The sequence below is a fragment of the Choloepus didactylus genome, chromosome 3, assembly GCF_015220235.1.
Source record: "Choloepus didactylus isolate mChoDid1 chromosome 3, mChoDid1.pri, whole genome shotgun sequence".
In the NCBI taxonomy this organism is placed as follows: Eukaryota; Metazoa; Chordata; class Mammalia; order Pilosa; family Megalonychidae; genus Choloepus; species Choloepus didactylus.
Genome location: NC_051309.1, coordinates 129542287 through 129567515, shown reverse-complemented (window position 1 = coordinate 129567515; position 25229 = coordinate 129542287). Strand labels below are relative to the sequence as shown.

At 35.5% G+C, this 25229-nt stretch overlaps 1 protein-coding gene across 4 annotated transcripts in view; it reads right to left on the bottom strand.

Moving 5' to 3' along the window:
• NDST3 (N-deacetylase and N-sulfotransferase 3) overlaps window positions 1-25229 on the bottom strand; it is a 188478-nt gene that overhangs the window by 96204 nt on the left and 67045 nt on the right. For all 4 annotated transcript variants that reach the window (XM_037830545.1, XM_037830546.1, XM_037830547.1 and 1 more), the window contains 3 exons: window positions 22950-23037; window positions 16208-16362; window positions 444-629 (listed from right to left, as the gene is read on the bottom strand). In XM_037830545.1, the coding sequence (XP_037686473.1) occupies window positions 444-629; window positions 16208-16362; window positions 22950-23037 (429 nt within the window). The remainder of the gene's footprint in view (window positions 1-443; window positions 630-16207; window positions 16363-22949; window positions 23038-25229) is intronic.

Below are 25229 nucleotides of genomic sequence, written 5' to 3'. Positions count from 1 at the left end.
TGTTATAAATAATTGCAGTTTTTTTTTTTAACCTGGCAGGTAAAGAAAAGAACAAGGTGTGGCTCATAAAAGGGCAGCATGGTTAATATGTAGAGTGGGTATTAGTTTTACACACTAAGTAGCTTTTTGAAACAATGATGGCTTCTAAAAATTATAGAAAAATTAATAGTTAGATGTAATGTTTCCCTAGTATTTTAACATCAATGTCTTAAACAGCAGTAGTGTCAGTAAAAAGCATTTTTTAGCCATATTTAAAGAATGGCAAAAAAGTGACTTTAATTAAAACATCCTTTACTTAGATATGACAAATATAGTTCTGCAGCAGTGGGCTTTTCACACAAACTTTTAACATTTTGCTCTTCTCTTTTGTTCTTTTTTTTTCAAATGAAAACTGTAAATTCAGCAGAATTAGTTGCACCTCAAGTACACTGGAGGAAACTCACCATGATGTTTTTGTGGATGAAGCCCCTCCGGTATCGAGCTGGTTTCAGATGTGGATACTCTTCAGTGCTGGTGATTTTAATATTCCAAACCTTCTTCCAGGCCTCGTAAAGCTGGACATGCACAGGGTAGACGCCCGAATGGTGAGGGGCCACCGCATAGCCCATGCCAGTGGGAATGCTGTGCTCCTAAGACCAAGTAAATGTTAGAAATGGGAACATTTATCTTGATTCTCTCTTTACTCCTGGATTTCCAAGTGTACTATAAATATATTTGTTTAAACCATCATAACTTAATTGCATAGTAAAATTAAGGTGATAGTATTAAGACAGCTAGATTTTAACAAAGCCTAGTAAATCATTCCACCAGTCTTGATGCTGATACATTTGTGTTTGAGAGATGGTGGGAGAGGACTAGTGATTTTAATGAATTATCTGAAAGACCCTCATTTCAGCACATCCTTGCCATAGCCACAGAGTCCTCCTGCTCACAATTTCAACAGGTTAAATGACAAATGGCTGCTACAAACAACAGTCTGCTCTCCACAAAAGAAAACTAAAATTTATCAGAGAACTCTCTGCATTCTCCAGATGTACTGACAAGATTTTATTTTGCCTTCTTCCTGGTTTCCATCAAAACTGCCACATTTCTATTGTCCCTCAACTTGTGAGGCAGGAATAAACAATATTCCCTACATTTGGAGAAGCAAATTCTGTAGAGCATTCTTTGAAGTAGTCCTGCTTAAGAGTGAAAGTTGGAAGTACTGAAAGTGACAAATAATTTGAGAACTTAGTTGATTTGAAGAAAAGCTTATGCACATAAAACTACTCAAATTTCTTTAAAAAATTAGTTGTACTCATGAAATAACTAACCATAAATCACAATACTTCTATTCAGATGGTCCCCACCTAGGTTTTGTCAATTTCAAAATCAATCAATCAATGTGATATCTGGATTTTTGGGGGGAGGAAATTGGGACAACTTTTTATAATTTTGATTATTCTCCACTTGAGATGGCCAATTAATCCCAATATGATATCTTTGGATAGAGGACAACTGCATAGCTATAAAAGATGAAATCTGACTTTTTAAGTACACCCATGGCTTCAGTATTTTTTCTTCCAAATGCTTTTTTATTTTTCTTCGTGTATTTTCAATTACTTTACAGTCTTCAAAAGTTCTACTCAAAATAGGCTTCCTCTGAATTAGTCATGGCTTTTCTTCATGCCAAAGAGCAATTTCATCAGGCTGCTAAATGGATTGGACTGTAGAAATATGCTACAAATGGATATGAAAAAAGTGGAAGAGGTACGACTGTCTTTGCTTTTCAACCAACGTAATAACAGGAGGGGAAGGAAGTCTATGAAGCCCTTAAACACAGAAGGAAAAAGTGTCACAAATTTGCCATTATCTAAATACCTGTTTAGACTCCTTCACACAGCATAAATGATTCTCAAAATTTGGTCCCAACCTACCTACACAATCTCATCTCCTTAGAATCCATTCTCCCCTCCCAATTTCTGATTTCATGTCTTTGTTGTACATTGTACACATGCCTCCAACCCCCTGACTAAAATAATTTTTTCCTCTTATCTGTAAACTCTGTTTATCATTCAAAACTCAATCAGTTGTGGTTGGGATGCTGGAAATGGGATCTGCCCTATTGCTGCTGTATGAAAGAGAATGGGTGGCACTAGAGTCAGAGTGGACCATATCTGTGTTTCTGAAGGGGCAGAGAGAAAGCTTGGGGTTCTACATTTTATTTGTATCCTTTGTAGAAATTACCATAAGTACACACTTACTATTATTTAATTTAGAGTTCCACGGAAAATAGAGTTGAAACATCTCATCGCTTTTCCTTTTTTCTTATTGGTTTAAAAAAATTCAAACTACAGCAAATTTTTTTTTTTTTTTTTTTTTTTTTGCTTACAGATCACGAACCAACACCCTTTGTGTTACAAAAGGTCAGTGGAGTTGTCATCTAAAGTGGTTTAAGAAAGGAAAATAATTTCAATCACAGAAATTGAAAGAAAAAGGTTAATTATAGGTTAACAATTTTTGGAAGTGTATTGGAAGAAGCTAGGATGAAATTCACAATGCCAGAACAACATCATAAAATTCAAACACCTAAAAATTTGCAAGTATGCCCATAGAAAACTCAAGATAGTTTTAAAAGCCTAAGTAGTTAGTTGTATCTTGAAGAACCTCGTGTAATACAAGGGTGGTCCAGCATAGCCGACACATTCCCTTATTTTGAATGGACTACCGATATTTAGGAGCCAATGTAGATGCAGTTTTTGTTTTTATTCTAGCTTTTAACACTAAAGAAATGCTGAGGTTTTTTGATCTTGTCTTTTATTCGTGTGCTGGTGCAGTGTGGCATAATGATAGAAAACCCAACTTCTGGAGTCAGACATATCTGGCTCATTTCACTCTCCCATTTATTAGCTGTGTGGCCTTTGGAAAGTGACTTATGCCCTCTAAGCCTTGTTACTTGCTTTTTAAAATGCTGGTCATAAGAGTATTTACATCAATGGACTTGGGGGGGGGTAATTAAATAATATAATGCATGCCAAGTATTTATCATAGTTACTGAAACATGATACATTTTCAATGAACTTTGTTTATTATTGTTGTCCTTACTACTTTGCCTCCATTGCTTTTATATACTGTGATCCTAATATTCAAATATAATGTGGAAATTATGAAACTACTGGGCCATCTTTTTTTCACTAAAAGAGATTGGCCTTTTATTCTACTTCCTTTTTAGATTTTGGGATTCATTCTCTCTTCCGAGGGTGCTGTGAAAAATCCTGGCTTTCACCCTACCCCCCTTCCTGATCTGTCTAAATATCCTTCCCATCAGTTTCACGAAGTTCCAGCCTGTGACTCATTGTGTTTCAGTAGGCGGTCCCTATTAAATGAGTTTTAGATAAAGGCAAATTCATGTTCAGTACCTGAGAGAACTTCTAAAATCTTACTGCATAGAAAAATTTGGGCAAAGCTTGAAGGTGGCATATTCTAGAAGGCAGGCTATCATGTTGTGCCAGTTTGGATGTATTATAGCCCTCAAAACACCATTATCTTTGATGCAGTCTTGTGGACGCAGATGTATTAGTGTTGATTAGGTTGGAATCTACTGGTTCAGTGTTTCCATGGAGATGTGACTTAATTAACTGGGGGTAAGACCTTTGGATTATTTCCATGGAGGTGTTGCCCCACCCATTCAGGGTGGGTCTTTATTGGATTGCTGGAGTACTTTAAAAAGAGCCACACAGGCCCAGACACAGAGCAGTTGTGAGTGATATTTTGGAGAGATAAATAGAGAATGTGAAGATAATACAACTTCACGACTGAGAGTGACATTTTGAAGAGAGTGCAGCTAAGAGAGGACAAAATGCCCCAAGAGCAACATTTTGGAGAACATCATTTTGAAATGCAACCCGGGAGCAAGCAGATGCACCACGTGCCTTCCCAGCTAACGGAGGTTTTCTAGGTGCCAATGGCCTTTCTCCAGTGAAGGTACCTTATTGTCAGTGCCTTACCTTGGACACTTTATGACCTTAAGACTAACTTCGTAACCAAATAAACCTCCTTTATAATAGCCAATCCATTTCTGGTGTTTTGCAAAAGGGCAGCGTTAGCAAACCAGAACACTAGAAGGTCTATCCATATTGCTAAATTCTTGGTTGATTACTCTTTTCCAGCTCTACCAATTTGAGACCAGACATACTATTTAGTAATCTGGGGGTGGGGGGTGGGGGATGGAAAGAAGGCTTAAATAGTAGACATTTCAGGTTAAAAAGTTAATTCTCATTCTTTTCATTGATTCTTGATTGAAAGTAGCATCTTTGATCCAGGAGCTCTGTAATCTATGTCAAGAGTTTCCAATGGAGGACATGGAGTGAAATGACCAGGGAATTTGGCTATAAAAATTTTTTAATTATTTCAATTAAACTGTTACTGCATACAACAGACATATGGTAACTCACGAGGAAATTTTAATACTTATGTAAGTAATACTTAAACACTTTTGAAACTGTGGTTAAAATTATTATTCAAGAGAAAACCACATTTATTTATTATTATGAATTTGTATATTTAAATTATACTGTATATAATTAAAAATTGTAAGGTTTTCCTAAATTATGTGTTCAAATATTTTCAAATAGAGAAAGTGAAGATAATACAATTTTATTAAGCAAAAGTGATGCCGTATTCCTTAAAAAAATTCTGCTAAAAGCTAAAAGAAAAGAATTAGCATTCATGTAGTTGAGTGACACAGTAAGATTTATTACTGAATAAATCATTGTTTATTGCAATCTTTGATAATATTTCTTTGTTTAAACTCTAGCTACTAATTAAGAATGTTTCTTTACTTATAATTTCTGTCTTTAGTTCAATCTTCTAAACAGAAGAAGTTTTTAAATGTCCATTAATGAGTAAAAGACCCATGGCCTATTTCTATATTTGGCAGATTAGCAAGTATGAAAACTAATGTAATTTATAAAAAGACAACAGTAATAGGGAATCAGACAGAAATTCTGCACTCTATAGTGGAAAAAAATCTAAAACTCATTACAACACAATTTGGATATACTTCTAAATGGTTTCCTACAGTTCATTTTGGTTAGAATATCCCATTTCCTCAGTAGACAGAAGTTCATGCTTTGGTTAACTATCTCATGGTATTGAGAACCTGATAGCATTTTCCTTATGCTTACATCTAGTAGTCTATTTTGGATTTATTTCTAGAAATTTCTTTTTTGCTTTGATTTTTAATGTGACTTCCTTAAACACTATGGCTATTTGAGACATTATTTCACATAGAAAAGAATACATTTCTCTAGATGATAGGAGCATGGGTTGCATGTTTAGAAAATGAAATTAGAACTTTTTAACATAATAGACAAATGCACACATATACAAACAATATGTGAAGAAAACAAATTTATGGAGCGATTCCCTTAAACGTGATAAGCATTTCCTAAAGTGAAACTCTGAGAAGCCATGGACAAATTTCAGCTCATGAGAACGTGTGGGGCCTTGGGCACCTGGAGAAGGAGTCTGCAGCAGCTGCTGTAACTGGGGAAGGGAAGGAATAGCAGTGACTGCTGGCAAGGTGATCCAACATATGCAAAGTTATTTTTCAAAGAAAGCAGGCTCCCTTTTCCACCTAGAACAAAACCAGCCAAATCAGAATTTATCTCTTGGTTAGAGATATTAAAGATCTGGCCACTAGATTTCTCTCTGGTAAATTTCTGTTTGCTGGCTGGTATGTGAATACCTTCTGTGATGATGACCAGGTTGATTTGGTTTAAGGGTTTAAAATCACCCTCTATTGGCAGCTATATTCTTGCTCTTGATAAACTCAGTCTTTTCAGTATTGGATTCTTCCAATTTCCTCACCTTAAATGGATAACTTGGTGATACTTGATTTTTTTTTTCTTCTATGAAAGCAGTCATAAATTGCCCAGGTGATCTAATCATAAACCTATTCATACTAATGTACCAATTCTAGGACTACCAAGGTCAGAATTGAATTTGGGTAAAAAAGTTATGGAAAGTCATGTTGTTATTTGCTTAAAATACCTCCTACTTGCCACTTGTTCTAGAAAAGGGCAAAGATAGGTTTCTTTATCCACATTAAATACCACATTAAATGAGGAGAACAGCACATTAAAATTTTTAAAAAAGGAAACTCACAGGGAAATTGATGTTTTTAATTGAGTATACAAATTATTCAGATTCACTTCTCATCAATATATAATACCATCAGAGCAAAAAAAAATGGGCTATTAACTCAGAATTGGGTTTATAAAATTAACAGTCTTTTTGAATTGGGTTCAAAATGACCAACTCTAAGAAGGTCTAAGTAGATGAAGGTAGATGTTTAACAAAATTTGTCCTGAAAGGCTGTCAGAAAAAATGAGGCACAGAGAAGTGAAGTGACTTGCCTAAGGACATATAAGTAATGAGGACTAAATCTTAATTTTTCTACTACCAGTCCAGGTCGCTCTATCACAAAGTAGATTACTTATTTGGGTGAAAAATGCAGAATATCACTAGTTACATAACGAAAGCTATTAGTTGGTAAAATACCCACACAGTGCCCTATATAAAACCAGCTTCAATACATGTTGATTAAGAAGAATTGAAATGTATCAAATAGGCCAGTACAGCAAATCTTAAAAACAGATTTGGGGTTCCCAAACATTTCTTACCATCAAGAATCCTTTTTGTTATAATGGATGTTATAATATGAATAATTTTATCCATTAATACAGCTGCATTTATTATATAATGGTTAAATTAATTTTCCTTTAGGTAGTTAATAAAATCCCAGTGAACTGATTTTATAATTTTGGCTAAAAGAAACTTGAAATTCTAACTAGTTTATGTAAATATTTTGTAGGTAATACACAATTCTTGTTCAACTTCTTGAAATATTTTTGAAAAAATAGTCTACAAAGTATCTTTAATATTCTGAGGGATTCCTATGGGTCCAGAAAACCCAAGAAGGAGAATGAAAATATTTTTTGTCTCACAGTTTGGATAACAAGAACATGGCTACAGTAACAAAAATTACAAGTCTTCAGGAAAAGGTGTTAAAAATGTCAATAATGAGGTCTTATGAAATAGAATGGTACTGTAGTAACTGCTAAAACAGAAGGATGACCTTTTCCTTCTGAAATTAGTCTGCTCTGGAAAAGACAGTGTAGTGTTTCGGTAACTATAGAGTGAGAAAATCACATTCTTCCCATATCCCAAGCCAGCCAAACACATGCCAATGAAATTATCAGTGCATACCAGAGAATCCCAAGCACCGAGGACAGCTCAGTATTGTGGAGAGAGCACAGATTTAAGAGACCTGAGCTCAATCTCAGTGCGCCCTTTATTAGTTGTAGGACCTCGGGCAGGTTATACGTATATCTTATACCTTCTGCTCTCTCAAAAAACCTACAACAGCTCCTTGTCCATTTTTGCTGAGCTGATGACTAAGCATGCCTTTTCAATGAGAAAATAGAAGCAACTGAAGGAGAACTACCTGCTTTCACTGCCATATCCACCACCTGCCTGCATCTGAATCCACACACTATTTCTGTCCTCCTATACTCTGGGTATCTTGTTAATACTCCAATTTAGGGACAAGCCCCCCATAATATATCAAATTTCATTTCTTTTGCTGACACAAAAAAGTACTGCAGCTATTTCTCTTTTTTCTCTCTTGCTCAAAAGTTTTCCTTTCTCTACTGGATCATTCTCAAAAGCATGCCAATCTACCTTCCAACTTAAAAAAAAAGGCAAACCAACCAACCAAGCAATTACAAGGCCAAAACAACAACAACAACAACAACAACAAAACCCTTCCTTGATACCACATAGTCCCCTTCAAGCATTACCCCAAGTTAATAGCTATTGAATTATTTGAAGAACTTGATTCAAATTTAGTAGGTCAAATGCATTAAGAAATTCTAGAAGCACAAATTAAGCTGAAAAGCCATACCAACACCGAAAACGGTTACAATAGATGTGTATAGTTGACTTTCACTTTCATTTTCACTTTTAATAGGTAAGAAAATAATTATTTGGGGGACAGTTTGACAGATTCCCTTCCAGTCTTCTCTAATAACTATGCCATTTATTTCAGACAAGTTTCCATTTAATACAGCATTTTGTTTTCCTCTCTTAGAGCTCCCTTCAGAGTTTCTGAAGTGTTGTCATATCTTTGTTGAGTGTCTCCTAAGTAAACATACCACTGAAGAGTATGCTTTTGTGAGAACACTCAACAGAATGATGTAAACTCTTGTACTCTGCACAGGCCAGTTTAATTTTATTTTTAATTGCTGGAATTTCTTCTAGTGCATGCCGGAAGGGGTTTGTACAAACGCAGAACATGAATTTATAAGGCTGTATATCTTATGCTGTATCAAAATAACAGAACAGAAAATTATCTGGAGACCCACTAGAGGAATGGAGGGTTTAGCTGAATCCCGCTGTCTCAGAGTTTGAAGTGATGAGTTGTATGTGGACCTTTGAGGTCCTTGAGAAGTAACAAAGCTATAAACAATTCAGGAACAGACTCAAATTCTCAGAGTACTTGCAAACACATTTAATCTTTCGAAAATATATAAGTCTGATTAAACTAGGAATCTTTAAGTCTACATAGCATTAATTTCAACTGAAGTTTAATATTCTTGAAAGAATCGGAAAGTTGATATTGCTCTTTGTTTTAACTGCTGCTTCTGGTATATATAATAACCACTAGAACAGTGATGCTGTGGGGCTGTTTGCATAAATGCAAGAAATTACATGTCATTTAAACAGCTATTTAAGAGAAAAACATTATGAAAGTCAGATTTTAATATCTGAATTTTTTTTAAACATTTAACCCTTTAAGAAGGTAATAACATCCTGGTTATGAGGTTTCCATAACCGTAATCAATAACGGTATCACTGGCATGGCAACTTTCCATTATACAAATCATGGTGGTAACCATGGGCTTTGGAGCCTGACAGACTTGGGATCAGGTCCTTTCTCCAGCTTTCATTGGCTATATGATTTTGGGAAAATTATATAACTGCTCTGAGTCTCCCTTTCTGCATTTTCAATATGGGAATAATCAGCCCCTCACTGAGGGTATGTGTAAAGCATGAAGCCCATATCTGGTAAATATTTGAAGAGCAACAATTTCCCTTCCTACAATTCCTTAGGAGAATCAAGAACCTCTCTAACTAGAATGCCAAGTTCTGTTTCACATAACAGAAACTGAATTATGGAATTTTGATTTCCCACTCTTCCTTGATCTGCACATAAATTAAAGGAAAAGAGTGGGAAATTAGGGAGACTAGTTTGGAGGTTGCAGCAAGGATCCAGGTGTACTATGAAAGAGTTGGAAGTAAACTGGGGATGAGAAAGAAAAGGAACAGGAGATGGTACAGAAGAAAGAACTGACAAACTGTTGGATGATTGGGAACAGCGAGTGGGAGATATGAAAATACCAAAGCAAACCCAAGGTGAGCACTTATGTAGATTTTACTCTCATTCCTCCTTCTACCGTCATTTCCATCATGGCCATATTTTATAACTGGCTTTCAGAAAACAAGTGCCCCCTCCATGTTAAGTAGGTGTAAATTTAAGGAGGAGTCAAAAGCAGGCAAAGCATACACGGATCTGGAAATAGACCTCCTCCCCAGCCCCTGCCGACATCCAACTCTATCCTGCCACGGAGTTTCTAGGTGAATTCACGGAGGTGTCTAGTTCATTTTGTGTCCAAGTAAATTTGGGCAGTAAGGGACTATTTCTATGGAAGATATGCTAATTTTATCATTCTTTTTATGAAACCAGTTTAAGTCACCAGATATATGTACAGAAGGTGCAAGCTAGCATTTCTGTTAGAGAAAAATGGAAAGTAATTAAGGAATACTTTTTTGTACTCTCTGGTTTCTTAAGAGTATACGAGTCTTCCTATAGTACAGGAAAAAGGTAATCTGGAAAAGATTTACAAAGAAAAGGATTCTGAGTTCCCATAGGGGACCAAAATGTCTTTCAAATGTTTAATAATTAATCTAAAGGAGAACATATTCTATATAATTGAGGATATAAGTGGAGAAAAGTGTATATGCATGTAAGTGAAATATATAACTTCTGAAGCAAAAGCAGCAGTTCATGCTTGCATAACTTTAATATATATACACAGATAGAAAAAAGTGGGAGGATGAAATATTGATGTTAATTTTGACCTGTTATTCCTTTTCTCGTTCTCATCATTCATACAATAAAAAGCTCTATTGATTCTAGCTTAGAAACAGTATTTACGTCTCTCTTTTTTATAACACTTCAAATGATTTAGTTAAAGCTGGCCTTTATTTCATCTTCCTTGATAGCTTCAATAGTGACCCAATTTGTCTATTGACTGCCAATCTCTCTGCTTCTCTCCATCCTCAACATTCCCACTCCAATGCTCTAGGAGTATATGGTCCATGCAGAAGTGAGAGAACTCTAGGGGAGGAGATGACAATGTCATCTTCGAGATCAAAATGGGTGAAATATGTGGTTTTGAAAATAGCTGGATATGACTGTTTCAATTTAGTAAAGCAGATTTCAAAACATCTTAAAGAAAAAATAGTTGTGAACCAATTGCCAGAAATATATCAAAGGAACACAGCAGTTTAGAGTAGTGGTTAAGAATCAGAAAGCTCTGAATTCAAATACCAGAACTATGATTTAGCTGCATGGTTTTGGGCAATTACTTAACTTCTACAATTTGTCAGCTTTGTCATCCATAAATGGAGTTGATAGCAGTAGGACTGTGAAGATAATTTATAGGATGTTGTTGCATGTATAGCACTTAGCAAAGTTCTGGCCACACAGTAAAGGCTCACCAATGTCAGCTACTATCTAAAGAAACTATTTACAGAGCTCTCATGTACACTGGGGTTTAAAATACATCCAAGAGTCCAAGAGATTTAAGTGCGCATAAATAAGAACAAAAAGCAACCCCTACCCCGCCCCCCAAAAAAACACAAAACAAACAAAAAAAGGTGTACAAATAATATCAAGGAAGCTAAATCTCTATTTTCAGAAAAGGCTAATTGAAAATGACTCTGATTAGCAGAAGATGATCAAGTAATATTATACCATATTCAAAATTTAGAGGGAAAGGGCTTGAAATAATTTATGACAAGAGAGCAGAAATTCCCAACATCTACTCTGATTCTACTTTCTCTATAAAGGAGAACAATTTTCAAAATATTTATGATAAAGGACATAAATTAGGTGAAAAGACAATAAAAGAAATACAATAGACAAAGTTATATCAGTTTTTTCCAGGTTCAGAAGCATACATCTTACGATAATTAAAAAAACAAGCAAACTTTGTAGATTCCATATGGAACTACATTTAGTGATTCTAGAGAAACAGAATAATAGGATGCATGAGTTGAAAATATGCCTCAACTTTCAAAAAGGGAGAAGAAAGGTAGATTTTTGGAAACTATGGGCTAATGAGAAATTCTAGAAGCAATTACTAAGCAGAGGATTGAGAAGTAATAAATAAGAAAACAATGACTACGAGGAACCATTATGTTTAACACCTTATTATACAAATTCCTTTTAAACAAAAATTCTAAATTGGTATCAGAGAAATGCCATGCACACTTTGATTCTTGATTCAGCAAGGTTTCTGACACACTTTGTGTAATCTTAATGGTTATTGACTGAATTAAACAGATTTATAGTTGATTAGCCAACTATTCCCAAATAGTGGTGTCTACTGGCATAAGCTAACTTGGAGTGGAGACTACTGCTCTATCACAAATCTCTAACCTTAATATTATTATGCTCAACTTGACCAATAACTGATGAAGATGTAAAAGTTATACTTACAAAATGTTGGAATGACAAAGCTAGGAAAAGCATGTTTGAAAATAGAATCAGTATTTGGAAGGATTTCGATATACTAAAACATGGAACATATAACAAACAGATGAAATGTTAAAGGACTAATTATAATCTCAAGGCCAGTATTTAGTTAACAAAATCAGGTGGACAAAAACAAATACCTGAAGGCTTAAGAACAGCTCATGAATAGAAGGTCTGCAGACTCAGATGTGATATGATGGTTTAAAAAATAAACTGTGATCACTGGCCACATTAATAAAAGTAAAATGTATATGAAGGAAAAAACAAAATACTCTATTGTTTCTACCCCATGTGATGTGTTCAAACCATATCAATGTAGCATTGTGGTCATATTGGGGCAAAATATGTTGGGAAGAATATTAAGTTAGAAATTATACAAATACGGCAACCAAGATAAGAGGGGGTTTGAACACTTGTGGAATGCTTCAAGATGTATAACCTGGAGACAGGCATATGTAATGAGAGAATATCAAGAGTTGGAAGAAATATTTATATTTTCATCTCACAGACATTTATTGTGCACCTACTAGATGTCAAGCACTGTCTGTGTACACAATTATCTAGATGAGAAGAACTCTACTTTCTTGGCTGTATAGAACTGTACTCCTTCTTCCATCACTTCCTTTCTGAATACACTGATTCGGTCCTTTTTAAATCATAAGACTGACTGATTATATTCAGGGGTGATATTCAAAATATTTACCAACCAACATGTCATGGCACTGATGAATCAGAACTGCTGCCAGCCATAGAGCTGGAGCTGGATGACGGAGGTCCCTGCTGGACCAGCCCTCTTTAAGGTTGCTGAGTAGTCTGGTATATCTTGGGGGTGGATCTGGGATGACTGAGGCGGTGATGAGCATAGAGGTGTAGGAATGTACATGTCAATATTCTAACCACTGGCATGGCGATCTCAGTGCTCTTAAGTTGAATGTTAGCCATGATAATATACCTCTTAGTCTTTTATTTTAATGTCTTGCTCTCTCAAAGTTCCCTCAGCCATTCTTCTTATGAAGTGAATGCTAAACTTCACCATCTTGGTCATCCTCCTGTGAAGAATGGCCTGTGTATTTCTTAAACCGTGTTGCCTGGTTTACTCCCGAAGTGGTCTACCAGTTCAGAGTGAACTCTTGCACCCTGATAAGAACTCTCCATTTCTGTTAGGACCACTAGAACTAAACTTTGCATTCAGCAACAATCCAATAAAAATCTGAAGTGTCTTTTTAAAAAGTGCTTCACTGAAATAAAAAGGATAAGATTCCTTCATTCTCCAGCTGGCAAGCAAACTAATTAAAAGATTATCATATATTCCTTAAGACAGTAAGTCTTTCAATATATTTCAAATTATATTTTGATACTATGTGTATAATCTTTATTTCCATATTAGAAAAGTTAATGTCTCACTAATCTAAAAAGTTGTATAAGTGACAATAGACATCCCAGCAAGTGGAAATTAGCAGGTTCTGCTGAACTTGGAATAGAAGAGAAAAAAAAGACAGTACTTGAAAGAACAATGGTAATACAATTAAAAGTTACAATCCTTGGTAAGATTTTATGTTTTCAGGAACCTTGTTCTAGTACTTCTAATAATTTTAATGATATCGCTAATAACACCATTAACTATCACCTGATATTGGCAATGTGCTGTATGAAAAAATCTCTAATTATTTTATTAATAAAAATTAAACCCCATAATTTGCCAAAATTTTGATGCAGTTCTTCAGCTGAGAGTATATATTATTGATGATTTTTTTGAGGTTTAAAAGAATTAATTTATTTTATTTTTCTAATGGTATTCTGTCTTATTTTAAATCTGAACAATGGATATTCCAAACTGTGGAACTGTGTTGTAAGTCAATCATTAATATTAAAATTAACCCTTGCCTCAGATTTGGTATCTTTAAAAAAATTCCCCCATTGAAATTTCAGTTTAATACTTGAATTAGTTCATATTTAGTAACTAAAAATATTTTCTAATCAACCCTAAAGCTGCATTTCCTGATGGCTGTAATCATAAAATGCAAGTTTGCTGAAAGGATTTCCTTGATTCCATAATAAAATTCGAATGGATATAAAATTTCCTTGTGTGACAGAAGTGTCTACATTGTGCAAAAGGATAACAGACCAGATGTGTTTACTAAAATTCAATGAAAAAAACAGGTGTTTGGCTGTAGTTGGTGATAAAAAAAGGCCCAAACAAGAGTTTTATATCATAGTCTCAGATTTTCTTAGTTGGAAGGGAACTTTAAATGTCTTCTAACCCAATCACATATTTGAATAGTGAATTGCATCCATGACTTCCAATCTTGTTTGAAAACCCAGTTGTTCCCAAGGCAGCCTATTATTATTATTTTTTGTATGGTTCTTTTCATCCGTTCATTGGGAAACATTAATGCTCATTTTTACACCCAGTGCCTCCAAGCTGGTAAAGAAAAGCAGGATGTAACCCACTTTAGAAATGGAATATTAGCACCAATTAATCACTGGTTTTTTCATCTTGTGAGTTGATAGTTGAAGCAGTTTCTTCTGGAATAGTTTACTGAAGAGTAGCTTCTCCATCTATGCATGATTAATGATAGTCATGAGGAAACTTCTCCAGGTTCAGTAAGTTTGTCTCCTTTCCCAACTTTTTAGGGACTCGACCTATCTTGGAAAATCCTGCCCTGAGAGTTCCACCCCTAGATCTCCATGTCCTTTATATTACCAGGATTACCCTGAATTCCCGTGGATTATGGAGCAAAGGAGAAAACTAGACTTGCGCCTGAGAATTTGGTTGGGAGGCTGGTGAAGAATTGTCAGAAACACAACTGACCCTTAGAAGACCTGGATTTCTGGCCTTAATTCCACCACTAGTGAGCTTTAAAATCACGAACAAGTCATATATTTCTCTGAGTCTCAATTTCGTCATCTCTAAATGAGAATAAATATACCTACATTTCAGAGTTGTTGTGAGCATTAATGGAAATAATGTATCTATGTAAAAATATCTGAAACTCTTGATCTTTTCTCATTACATCCTTAAATTTAGCAGCAATGGCGCTTTGGAACCCTGATGACTTAAGAGGAAATAAAAGAGTTAACACAAATTTAGAAAATGTTTAGAATTCACATTAACCAAATGTCATCCAATAAAAAATAAGCTTCTCACCATCACCCCAAACACCTAGGAGCCCAGGCAGAACCTGAAGATGGCAGAGGTTTATGATACTAAACATAATGATAATAAAAGTAACAGTTGCCATCTACTGAGTATTTGCTATGTGCTTATCACTGTTCCCAAATGCTTTATATATAGATTATCTTTCATATTGTTAGTTGGCTGGCCAGCTAAGGGACATGTAATGCTTGCTCTTGTTTCTACAGACTTACAAGTACAATCTCTTCATGCCTTTATAGAGTAAAACATATGTTAAGAGTATGTATGTGAAGAAATAGTGCATTTTCAGTATTTAAGAACTGTTATGTTGAGAAATGCATATATATGTTGGGAAAATCTCAAAATTTAGTATTTTATACTTCAAATAGTCATTTCTAGAGGAATGTAAGTGGTTTGGGGATGAGAACTTCTCTGGTAAAACACGTTATATTTTAGAGTTTCTCCAAATCATATCCAAATTAATAAGTGCAGTGTATTTTAATTTATTTCCCACCGTGGACTAAGCCTAAGATTTGCCTAAAAAGGTGACCTGACAATTTTGGACTTAATAACACAGATAATCTATGAACATTGTAAAATCAGCTTTGAGGTTTTCAAATAAGAAAAACATGCTATAATAAATAGAAATATATTACATTTCAATTTTTTCCTGAATGGTAATATACTATTACCTTTGATTATTTATAGCCACTTATTGTACCACATGAAATACTTTGTACCATAAATGATCAAAGGCAGTAAATACCATAGATTACTTAAAATCCTATTTCCACAAGAACATTTTTATGTCTTTGAATTGTGGGCTTTGTGTCCGCACTGTTTATTTTGGCACTGGACCAGAGAATATCTAATTTTTCTGGATAATTGTTTTATGTTCATATTTCTGTCTCAGCAGTGCTTTAGGAAGCTCCTTTAGGACAGGAGCCATGCCATTAGACTGAGTCTAAGAAGTGTTTATGTATTTCTTAAATTGGACCCCTCAAAGCATCAAGCATAGTGATGAGCGCACAATAGACTTCAATACACTGAAAGACAGCAATACAGAGATGTTTAAATGACGACAAAGGCTGATGAAAAAGTGCCAATACGCAACAAATCTTTAAGATGTTCTCTTTCTAAAAACCTGGTAATTTCTGTATTCCATATACGTGAGTTAAATGCAATAGTTAAAGTGAATTACTTACTAAGGCAAACTTTTTGTTGAGAATCATCTGCTCCACCAAGGATGATTCATTATGGAAGAGGTGAGGCTGCATGTGGCTCCACATATGAGGAAACCACCAGAACTCATCGACAGACCCCAACAGATGGTCATCCCCTTCATCTTCCTCTGCAGTTCCTTTAAGGTGGAAAAAAAGATTATTCAACTAATTCCAGTTACACTGATTGTCTCTGTCTGTCTGTCTATCTATCTATCTAATCCATCTATCCATCCATCCATCCATCAATTATGTACGCTCATACAAACATTTAAAAGACACTACAAATAGCATCATATATACATATAAGGCTTTCAAAATAAATGAAGCGAAGGAGAATCTGTTACTTTGGGCAAAATCAGAGACAGTGATAAAATTCTTCTAAAAAGGAGTTAGACATGAGACATGAACTTAAATCACTGCAAGATTGAATATACAAGCATTCCCGAGGACATTGGGACTCTTAACTTACAGCATCTTTGTACAATTGTCAAGCTGAATAGGAAGTTATGCTTTTCTGGATCATTCAACAAAAATGTAGTTTGGAGAGAGTGGGGGATAAATAGGAAATGCAATTGAAGGACTATGTGTAAGGAAATGTACATTTTGTGCCCCAGGAGTACATTATTTTGACATGGGTTTTACATACTGTCACAAAAAAGTAACTCCATTCTTTGAGTTCCTCTTTATGTCTGAAAAGTTACTCAGTATCTGGAGAAAACTAAAGCTTGCATCTACGGAAGGAGGAAAAAGGTGATGTGGGAATTGTTACTGGGAAAGTTGGAGAAAACTACAGAAAGGAGAAAGAACAAAAGCAATGGAGAGGTGAGAAATAGTGAAGTCATAGTAAAACAAGCTAAGCTGCTCCCCAGTGGCACTCATGCTCCTCATGGTTGGCATTTCCCTCGAGTTCTTGGAAGCAGACTCCTATGCCATCCAACAGGGAATTCTCATCTCCTTGGATGTCAGTCTGGTTGTTGCACCTCTAATTTCTCATATTCTGGGTTTGTTTTGTTTATCCCATTTCCCCCTGACCTACAGTTTAGTTGAGTGTAGGAAATTCCAAGTTCACTTAACACATTTGGGTAAGGTACTCTTCTCTTTTTATACTTTCCTCGGCACAGCTTCTTTAATAAAGCATGAAATGAGGGTGATAGAAGGTGCCTCATCATGGTCTTGGCGTATTATCAGATGACATTAATCATCACAAAATCATGCAACCACACTTCAGTCTCAGCCACACGTTGAATCCAAAAGCTCCTAGAGCAGTGAATTCTTCAAACAAAATGCCTTCTGTGTGGAGAAAATCTCTTCTCACATTTCCAATGGCTGCTCCGATGTGCCTGGTTTCAATATAGTCCTGAAGGCTGAAGATAGCGTATGGACTGCTGCCCGGGCCTGGCCAACTGCACCCAGTGCCTGTTACCACTGCTCTGTCGTTCTATTTCCCAAGAGAAAGCAGGCAGAGCCTGTTGGCAGGGGAAGAATCAGACCCTGTGATTTATTGGACCGTGGAAGAGATTTATCAAAGATGAAGGTGTAAAACGAGACTTAATGGTCGTTCTAATTTATATAGGAGGCAAAGGATAGAGTGATATAGAATGAATGGAATAACATAGCCTTTCAACAAGGACAGTTGAATTTTACTTTCACCTGCTTAGTTACTCTACTCATTTGAAGAAACTTTTTTTCTCATATAAAGGGCCATCTTCAAATCCAGTATGTTTTATTTTTCTTACTATTTCCTTTTCATTATACATCCACATCACTGTAGTATAGTGAAACAAGGATAGCCTTTGGGGTCAGAAATTTTTAGTTTATTTGTAGGTTCCACCACATTTGAATTGTGCGATTGTGGAGAAGTCACATAGCACCTGTATTCCCAGAGATAAAAAGATAGACAGTAAGACCTATTTTATTCTTTTTGGGAGAAAGCATCCACACAGTTCTGGTGCACACTGGGTGCTCCATGATTCCTCTTTCCTTTCCTCCTGTATTTCCCACTCCTGTTCTCCTTGTGTCTCTTGCATGTCTCCTTGAGTATTTTTTTTTTTTTTTCCCACTAACACCTGCAAGAACAGTGAGGGTGGGAGTGTCTGACCTGAGTGTTATGTAGCTGAGGGGATATTTTGTTCAGAACTTAGCAAGCCATTATGCTAACTCCTTGGTCTAACTATTGAGTCACCAAAGTCAAGCATTCCTGGGGCTTCTGAGTAGTTATCTTACAACTGGAGTCAGGGGTTTAGGATCTCAAATGACCCCAAACATGGCAGGGGCATGGGTCCTGCTATCTTTCAGGTGGTAGAGAAGAAAGACTTGGTAAAGAGGCATTTGGTTGGTGTGACTGGTGATTCCGAGGGACACTGTTTGTTTGACATGAGGGTGATGTCATTAGGTTTCTCCACAATTAAACATCTCTATTTATGGCCAAGGTATTCTCCTATTGCTTAACACTGTGTATTCTTTCAGGCCACCATACTCATTAAGATTATAGTCAGTAACTTGTTGCAGTTTTACTTCCCCACACTGAGAACTAGCAGAAATCTCTTTGGGTCTCCCAGTAATCACCTCATTCCTGATTTCCACCTTCTCTTCCATATGAGTATGGGTAAAGTTAGCCAAGATTCTCTACTTTTATGAAAAGTCACCCATCCTACTGCTTTCAATCTCTATTCCCTGTTACTTAATAACTCTCACTGTTTCCTGCATCTTTACTCCCATCTCTCCTTTATTCATATTTCTAGTTGGCCTTTGCCCTCAGTGTATTTTTATCAGAACAGAACATCAGACCTCAGGGTTCTTTGGAAAGATGGCCTAGGCATTTGTTGTCCTTTCCTGAATAACAAGGTGAAACCTGCGATTAAAATATTCATCCATCAAATCCTGCAGGAGTTAAATAAATGACATCTGCTCTCTCATGGAGTTATCTCTACTCATAGTAAGCATAATTTCATTCCTTTCTTTTTTTTCTTTATAGAGCTGTCTGAAATAATTTCCTTTAATCCCACTTTGGGGATGTTTTACATTAGAATTAATTATATTGATAACAAGTATCTGTTACATATGATATGTTATCATATATATATATGGTATGTTATCATATATATATTATCATACATATTACGATAAAAAGTGGTTGAAATTTAGTTGTTCATAGCTGGGTTGTTTGATCTCTTGCCACCTCCCACTTTGCCCATCTTTGTCAGAACTGGTGGAGGAGAAGGGTTAGAATATAAATTCCTCAATTTTAAGTGCCATTTTTTAATATGCTACAAAACTATGCTGAAACTTTTGATACTTATTATATTTTATTATCTGTTTGTATTATGTATCTATTTAAATAACCCATGTCTCTGCAGTATTTTATCCCTGCTGAATAGGAAATGTCTGATATTAAAAATGAAGATTGAAACTTTATCTAGTATCAAGTTTTGTGTTAAGCACTTTCCAAGCATTGTCTCACTTAATTTTCACAACAACTCTATATGGTGAGAGCCACTGCCAATCCCATTTAAGAGAAAAGGAAATTGATGTTGGGGAGGTGAAGTAACTTGTCCCCAGTCTCTGACAAGGTTTGGAAGAATCTGAATTCTACCTCAGTCCCTAAATTCAAGGTCTTTCACTCTCTGACCAAATGTGGAATTTAGAAATAAAATAGAACTTACTAATTCAATAAAATATTGTTCTTTAAATTGTTCATTAATTCTATGATTTAATTAGGCATTAACAAATTCTATTGGTTCTCAGGGATTTGGGGAAATATATGAAACTAAAAAACTTATAAAAAAGAGAATGAAACCTCTTGCCATTCAGCTTTCATAATAAAGGATTGCCAATTAAACAATAAACAAATCCAATTTCTCTAAAGCACAAGTCTTGGCCTCTGACTGACCTAGGGTAAATATATATTTATTAATACTTAAATAGCTATGTTACTTTGAGACCCTCTAAGATTTCATTTTCTTATCTAGAGAAAAATGGAACATATTCTTTAACTCATGGAATTCAATGAGAAGGTGCACGAAAAGTGCTTAGCAAAGTACCTAGAATATGGTGATTGCTCACTAAAAGGGAACTGAGAGTTTTATTTTCTTTATCATTTTCACAAAAGTATACAAACTCTCTCCAAATTGAAAAAAGGGAACAAGATGAAACCCTCTCCCAAAATAAAGTGACATGATGGTGGTGTGCTTCTCTCTTTCCCTTTTAAGACTGAGTAAACTGGATAGAATTTTTAATAGAAAAAAAATTAGTCATTTAGAAAGGAAGATAATGCAATTCAATTAAACATTAAAATCTCTAATTTTTGAAGTATTTCAGAGTATTAAATTTTATATCTGTTCCTACTGAAAACACTGGCTTTAGACAACACTGATGACATTTCTGTTGAAGCTTTCATATCATACATAGATAACAAGAACTCTTTGAGTTCTGGCCTCAGTTTCCTCCTGTGCTCTGCCTTCCCTGGCGTGGGGAAAGGACACCTTTTCTGTGAACTGTGGGACGTGCCCAAGTAAGGGAAGAGAAACAATCTTTTAGAGACGAAGGAGGAAGAAGATGAAGTGGCTACAGTCACTCTTCAGCATTCATCAGTGGACAGCAAAATTGGGTTGCCAGAAGTAGTTTTCTCATATTTCTTGGGTGAATCTGGGTTGTTCTGGTTTTACTACAACGGGTCTTTCCATAATCTCCCTCCTTGCCAAGGCACACTACATACTCTATATGTCCTTGATCATCACCCAAGTTATTCCTTATCTGCAAGGTAATTCTGTTTTCTTTCCTTCAAAGGATGTCAAAGAATTAAAGATAATCTCCCTGAAATTAGAATATGTTTAGGAAGAGGTTGCGGACAGTCTTTTAATTTCTTAGGCTTCATTTTGAAATTTAATGGTGCTACTGTTTTAACTTTGCTAGAGAGATGAGGTGAACCTTAAAGAGAAAGTTCTCATCTCATATATCTATGCCAAGGTAGCAAAACTTTTCTATAAGCAAGGGATTTACAACAGATTTCTGTGTTTCCCTTTTCAAGGTTACCATAAGGACAGTAACTCATTCAATCATAAAAAAATCTTAAACTAGGATCATGGGGTTCCCAGTTGTTAATATTTAAAATAATTATAGCAAGAGTGTATTTCATACATTGCAGAACTTCCAACCTTATACTACACTTACAACCTGCAAAAATTCTCAAGTTGAGGACCAAAACCCATGCATGATTATAATATGGAATGTATTAGGGTCAAGTCCCATGATGCTATAATGTCCACAAAAACAAATGGAAATTCACTTACTCCAGAAACTCCCACCTAAAAATGAAATTATCATTTATGTTATTTACTGGCATACAAAAATTATATTAATGCCAGAAGGCTATAGATAGAACTTTCATCACGGCATGTCTATTAAACCCTTGAAGATACTCGATAAATGCATACAAAATACCTCATACCCATATTACCAAATAAAAAATTTTAAAAGCATTTGCAATTGTATAAAACTAATCTATAAACTTATTTAAATACAGTGTGAGTTTAAAAATTACTTATATGTTTATTTATTTAAATAGATATCACACACATGTATACATATGACACAAAATTCAAACAATATAAAAGCAAAACTGTAAATAGCAGCTCTTTCCATCCCTGTCATTCAATACCCAAATCCTCTTCTCTGCAGACACCCATTCATACCAGTTCATTGTAAATCCATTCAGAGATAGGCTACACGTATTTAATAGCTATATGACCTTGGGAAATTTACTTAACCACTCCATGACTCAGCTGTGTAGATTTTACCCACCTCCTTATTTTTATACAAATGGTAGCATGTTCTAATCACTGTTTTGTACCTTGGTTTTTCAAAATATTTTTCAAGAATTCTTTCCTTACCAGTTACATTTAAAATTGCTTCTGTCTTTTCAATGACTGCATAGTATTCTATTATATGGATATACCATTATGTATGTAGTCTTTGTTTTAAAACTTCTAAAAAAACAGATTGATTCATTCCATCATGAAATTGTGTTCTGCTATCTTTAGGCCAGCTATAACATAATTGATCATATTAATTTTTTCTTTCTAATCCTTCTTATCTACTCAAAAAACCTACAGACTGGAAAACAATTTAACTGTTTACAATGCAATAGAACCAATAAAGTGATTTTGGTATGTGCAAACAATGGAATACTACAAGGCAACGATAATGGAAGAATTACAACTACACACAATAATATCTATGAAACCAAAATAATGTTGAACAAAATAAGCTGGATAGAGAAGAGTCCACACTACATGATTCCTTTTATACAAATTTCAAAGCCAGGCAAAACTAATTTATGATATTAGAAGTCAGGATGGTCTATTACCGTGTGAAGCTATGACTACTCTACGGGGGCACAAAGGCAGGACGTTCTGGTAGAGTTCTCTTTCTCTATCTAGATGTTGGTTACACAGCTGTGTACACTTGGTGAAAATTAGCTGCAGATCACATTATGGTTTATGCATTTTTATACAGGTAAATGATAATTCAATAAAAATGAAACCCATTAGATAAGACCATGGGGAATACATTAACAGTTCCTACAGTTGAAAAATAGCATGTTGAATGGAGTTGGATGATATGAAGAAAATAAAGCAGGGAGGGGAGGGGACACAGGTAGTGCAGGAAGGAGGGCAGAGTGGTCAGAGAAGGCCTCCCAGAGAACAGCTAATTCCCTTTTTCTTACCTGTATGGTAAAATTTCCCTGAAAATCCCAGGTTGAATGTAAAATTTGTGATTTGTGCACGCAAAAGATTCTGAGTATCAAGCAGGGCCTGAAAGACATAATTTAAAGAAGTGCATCAGGTAGAGAACGGTATTGAAAAGCTTTAAAAATATATCCCCTTTTTGCATTTAAAGGATAAAACCACTTGTTTATACAAATAGAATTAAATTATAGAAAATAATTTCTTATCACCTTAAGACTACAGAGATGCTTTTAAGATTTCATAACACAAGTACTATCATTTTTATCTTTTAGCTTGCTAGAAATTGGCAAAATAACATTGACTAGAAAAAAGAAATTAAGTGAAAAGTTTATTCTGTATATATCAAAGGAACTAATTTTACTAGTATGTAAAATATATTTCACTGTACCTCTAAGGGATGTAGATCACTAACTGTCAAAAGAAGCTATTCAAGAACATACGTTGAAAGAAACAGCTTGTTATTTCTTAAATATATCTTTGGTTTCACAATACAAGGCTTTTCAATCTCTAAGTCTGAGATACCCAGAAGATAGTGATGGTTCTTCAAAAGAGGATTTTATGGTAAAGAAAACCTCCAATCTGCCCTTTCATTAAAAAAGAGAATCAAACAAACAACCCTACTTCTGATACATAAAGATGTTTTCAATCAGGTTTATATTGTTATAGCCTATAAAGTATTTACCATGTTATGTGTATTTGAGTATTTAGTGGACTTCTTTTATCCTTCTTTTCTTTCTCATTCTTACTTAAATGCTTATTCTTGTATTCCTTCCCTCTTCTCCCTCCCTCTCTCTCTCTCCTTCTTGCTCTCATTCTCAAGCTTTCTTCTTTTCTCCCCCTTTCCCCCTTATCCCCCTCCCTCCATCCCGCCCTTCTCTCTCTCTCTCTCTCTCTCTCTCTCTCTCACACACACACACACACACACACACACACACTATACACACTATGGTAGTCGAGTGCCCACACCAACCAGGCAGAAAGTAACAGTGACTGTTAGATTTGTAAAGGATCTCAGTCAACACTTATTTTACAAATGAGGAAACTGAGGAAGGAGAAATGAGGTGCCCATTTTCACATTTAAAATTAATGTTAGATCTGTATTAATGATACAGATTGCCTGATTTCAAATTAGTTTCTCTCTTTACTGGACCATACTGTCTTCTCTTTTCCCCTTTCCATCATGTCCATGGTCTCAATCTCCTTAGGAGACGTACAAATAGACAGTCTTTTATTCAGTGACTACCCTACAATTGTCCGCCTTATCTGTGAACGCAAGTGATTCTCTCTGTTGTGTAACAGCAGAGAAGAGAACTTCTTTATATCAAATTTCAATTCAGCTTACCAATGGTAAGTTTCTGAAAATTAGGTGTCTAATTCTTCTTTATTTATCACTATTCTGTTTATATAAGCAAACGCACTTCTGTGCACAAGTGAATCATGTAAGATGTGGGTACTGATGGCACACAGAGATGGAAGATGGGCCTCTTCATGGATTTCTATAGCTACCTATAGGAGCAAAAGGGGTTAACTGATGCTAATGGCACTGGGGATAGCTTAGGTCGTGCCCTTACAAGGGGCGGGCACAGGCTGGGGAGGGAAGATTTGGCCAGCTGAGCAGTGAGGACTTCCAGAGGTACAGTGGACCCCGGTGCATGGAGGTATGGGAGGGGTGCTGCCTGGGTGCAAGTCCTGAGCCTTTGTCTCTCTGTCCTTAAGGAAGGAGAATCAGGTAGGGAATCTGAAGGCACAGATTCAAATTCTAGTTCTGGAACTTACAATGTAGTGACCAAGAACACAGGCTCAGGAGTCAGACTGGCTCAGCCAGAATCCTGGATCTGCCACTATTTGGCTTTGGGCCTGTTATTAAAACCTTCCAAGCCTCAGCCTCTTTGTTTGTAAAGCAGGGGTGATAATAATTACCTCTAAGCACTACCATGAGTATAAATAAGGTCATTCGTTTAAGATCTTGGCACGGTGACCAGCACAAAGTACATACTCAACAATTACCAGCTGCCTTTCCTCTATTGTTGCTGCTGCTGTTATTACTACCACTAACATGGTTGTTGTTATTGTTAATGATGTCATAAATTCATCTCTAAACTTTTCTTCTGTAAAGTGGAGACAGTTATCTACCTCATAGAAGGATTATAAAAGAGATAATAAATGCAGAAGTGCTTGGTAAACTTTTTTTTAAGTGACAAAATATTAGGTGTCGATATTATAATCATCAGCAGGGTTTATGGTTCTAGCTCTACATC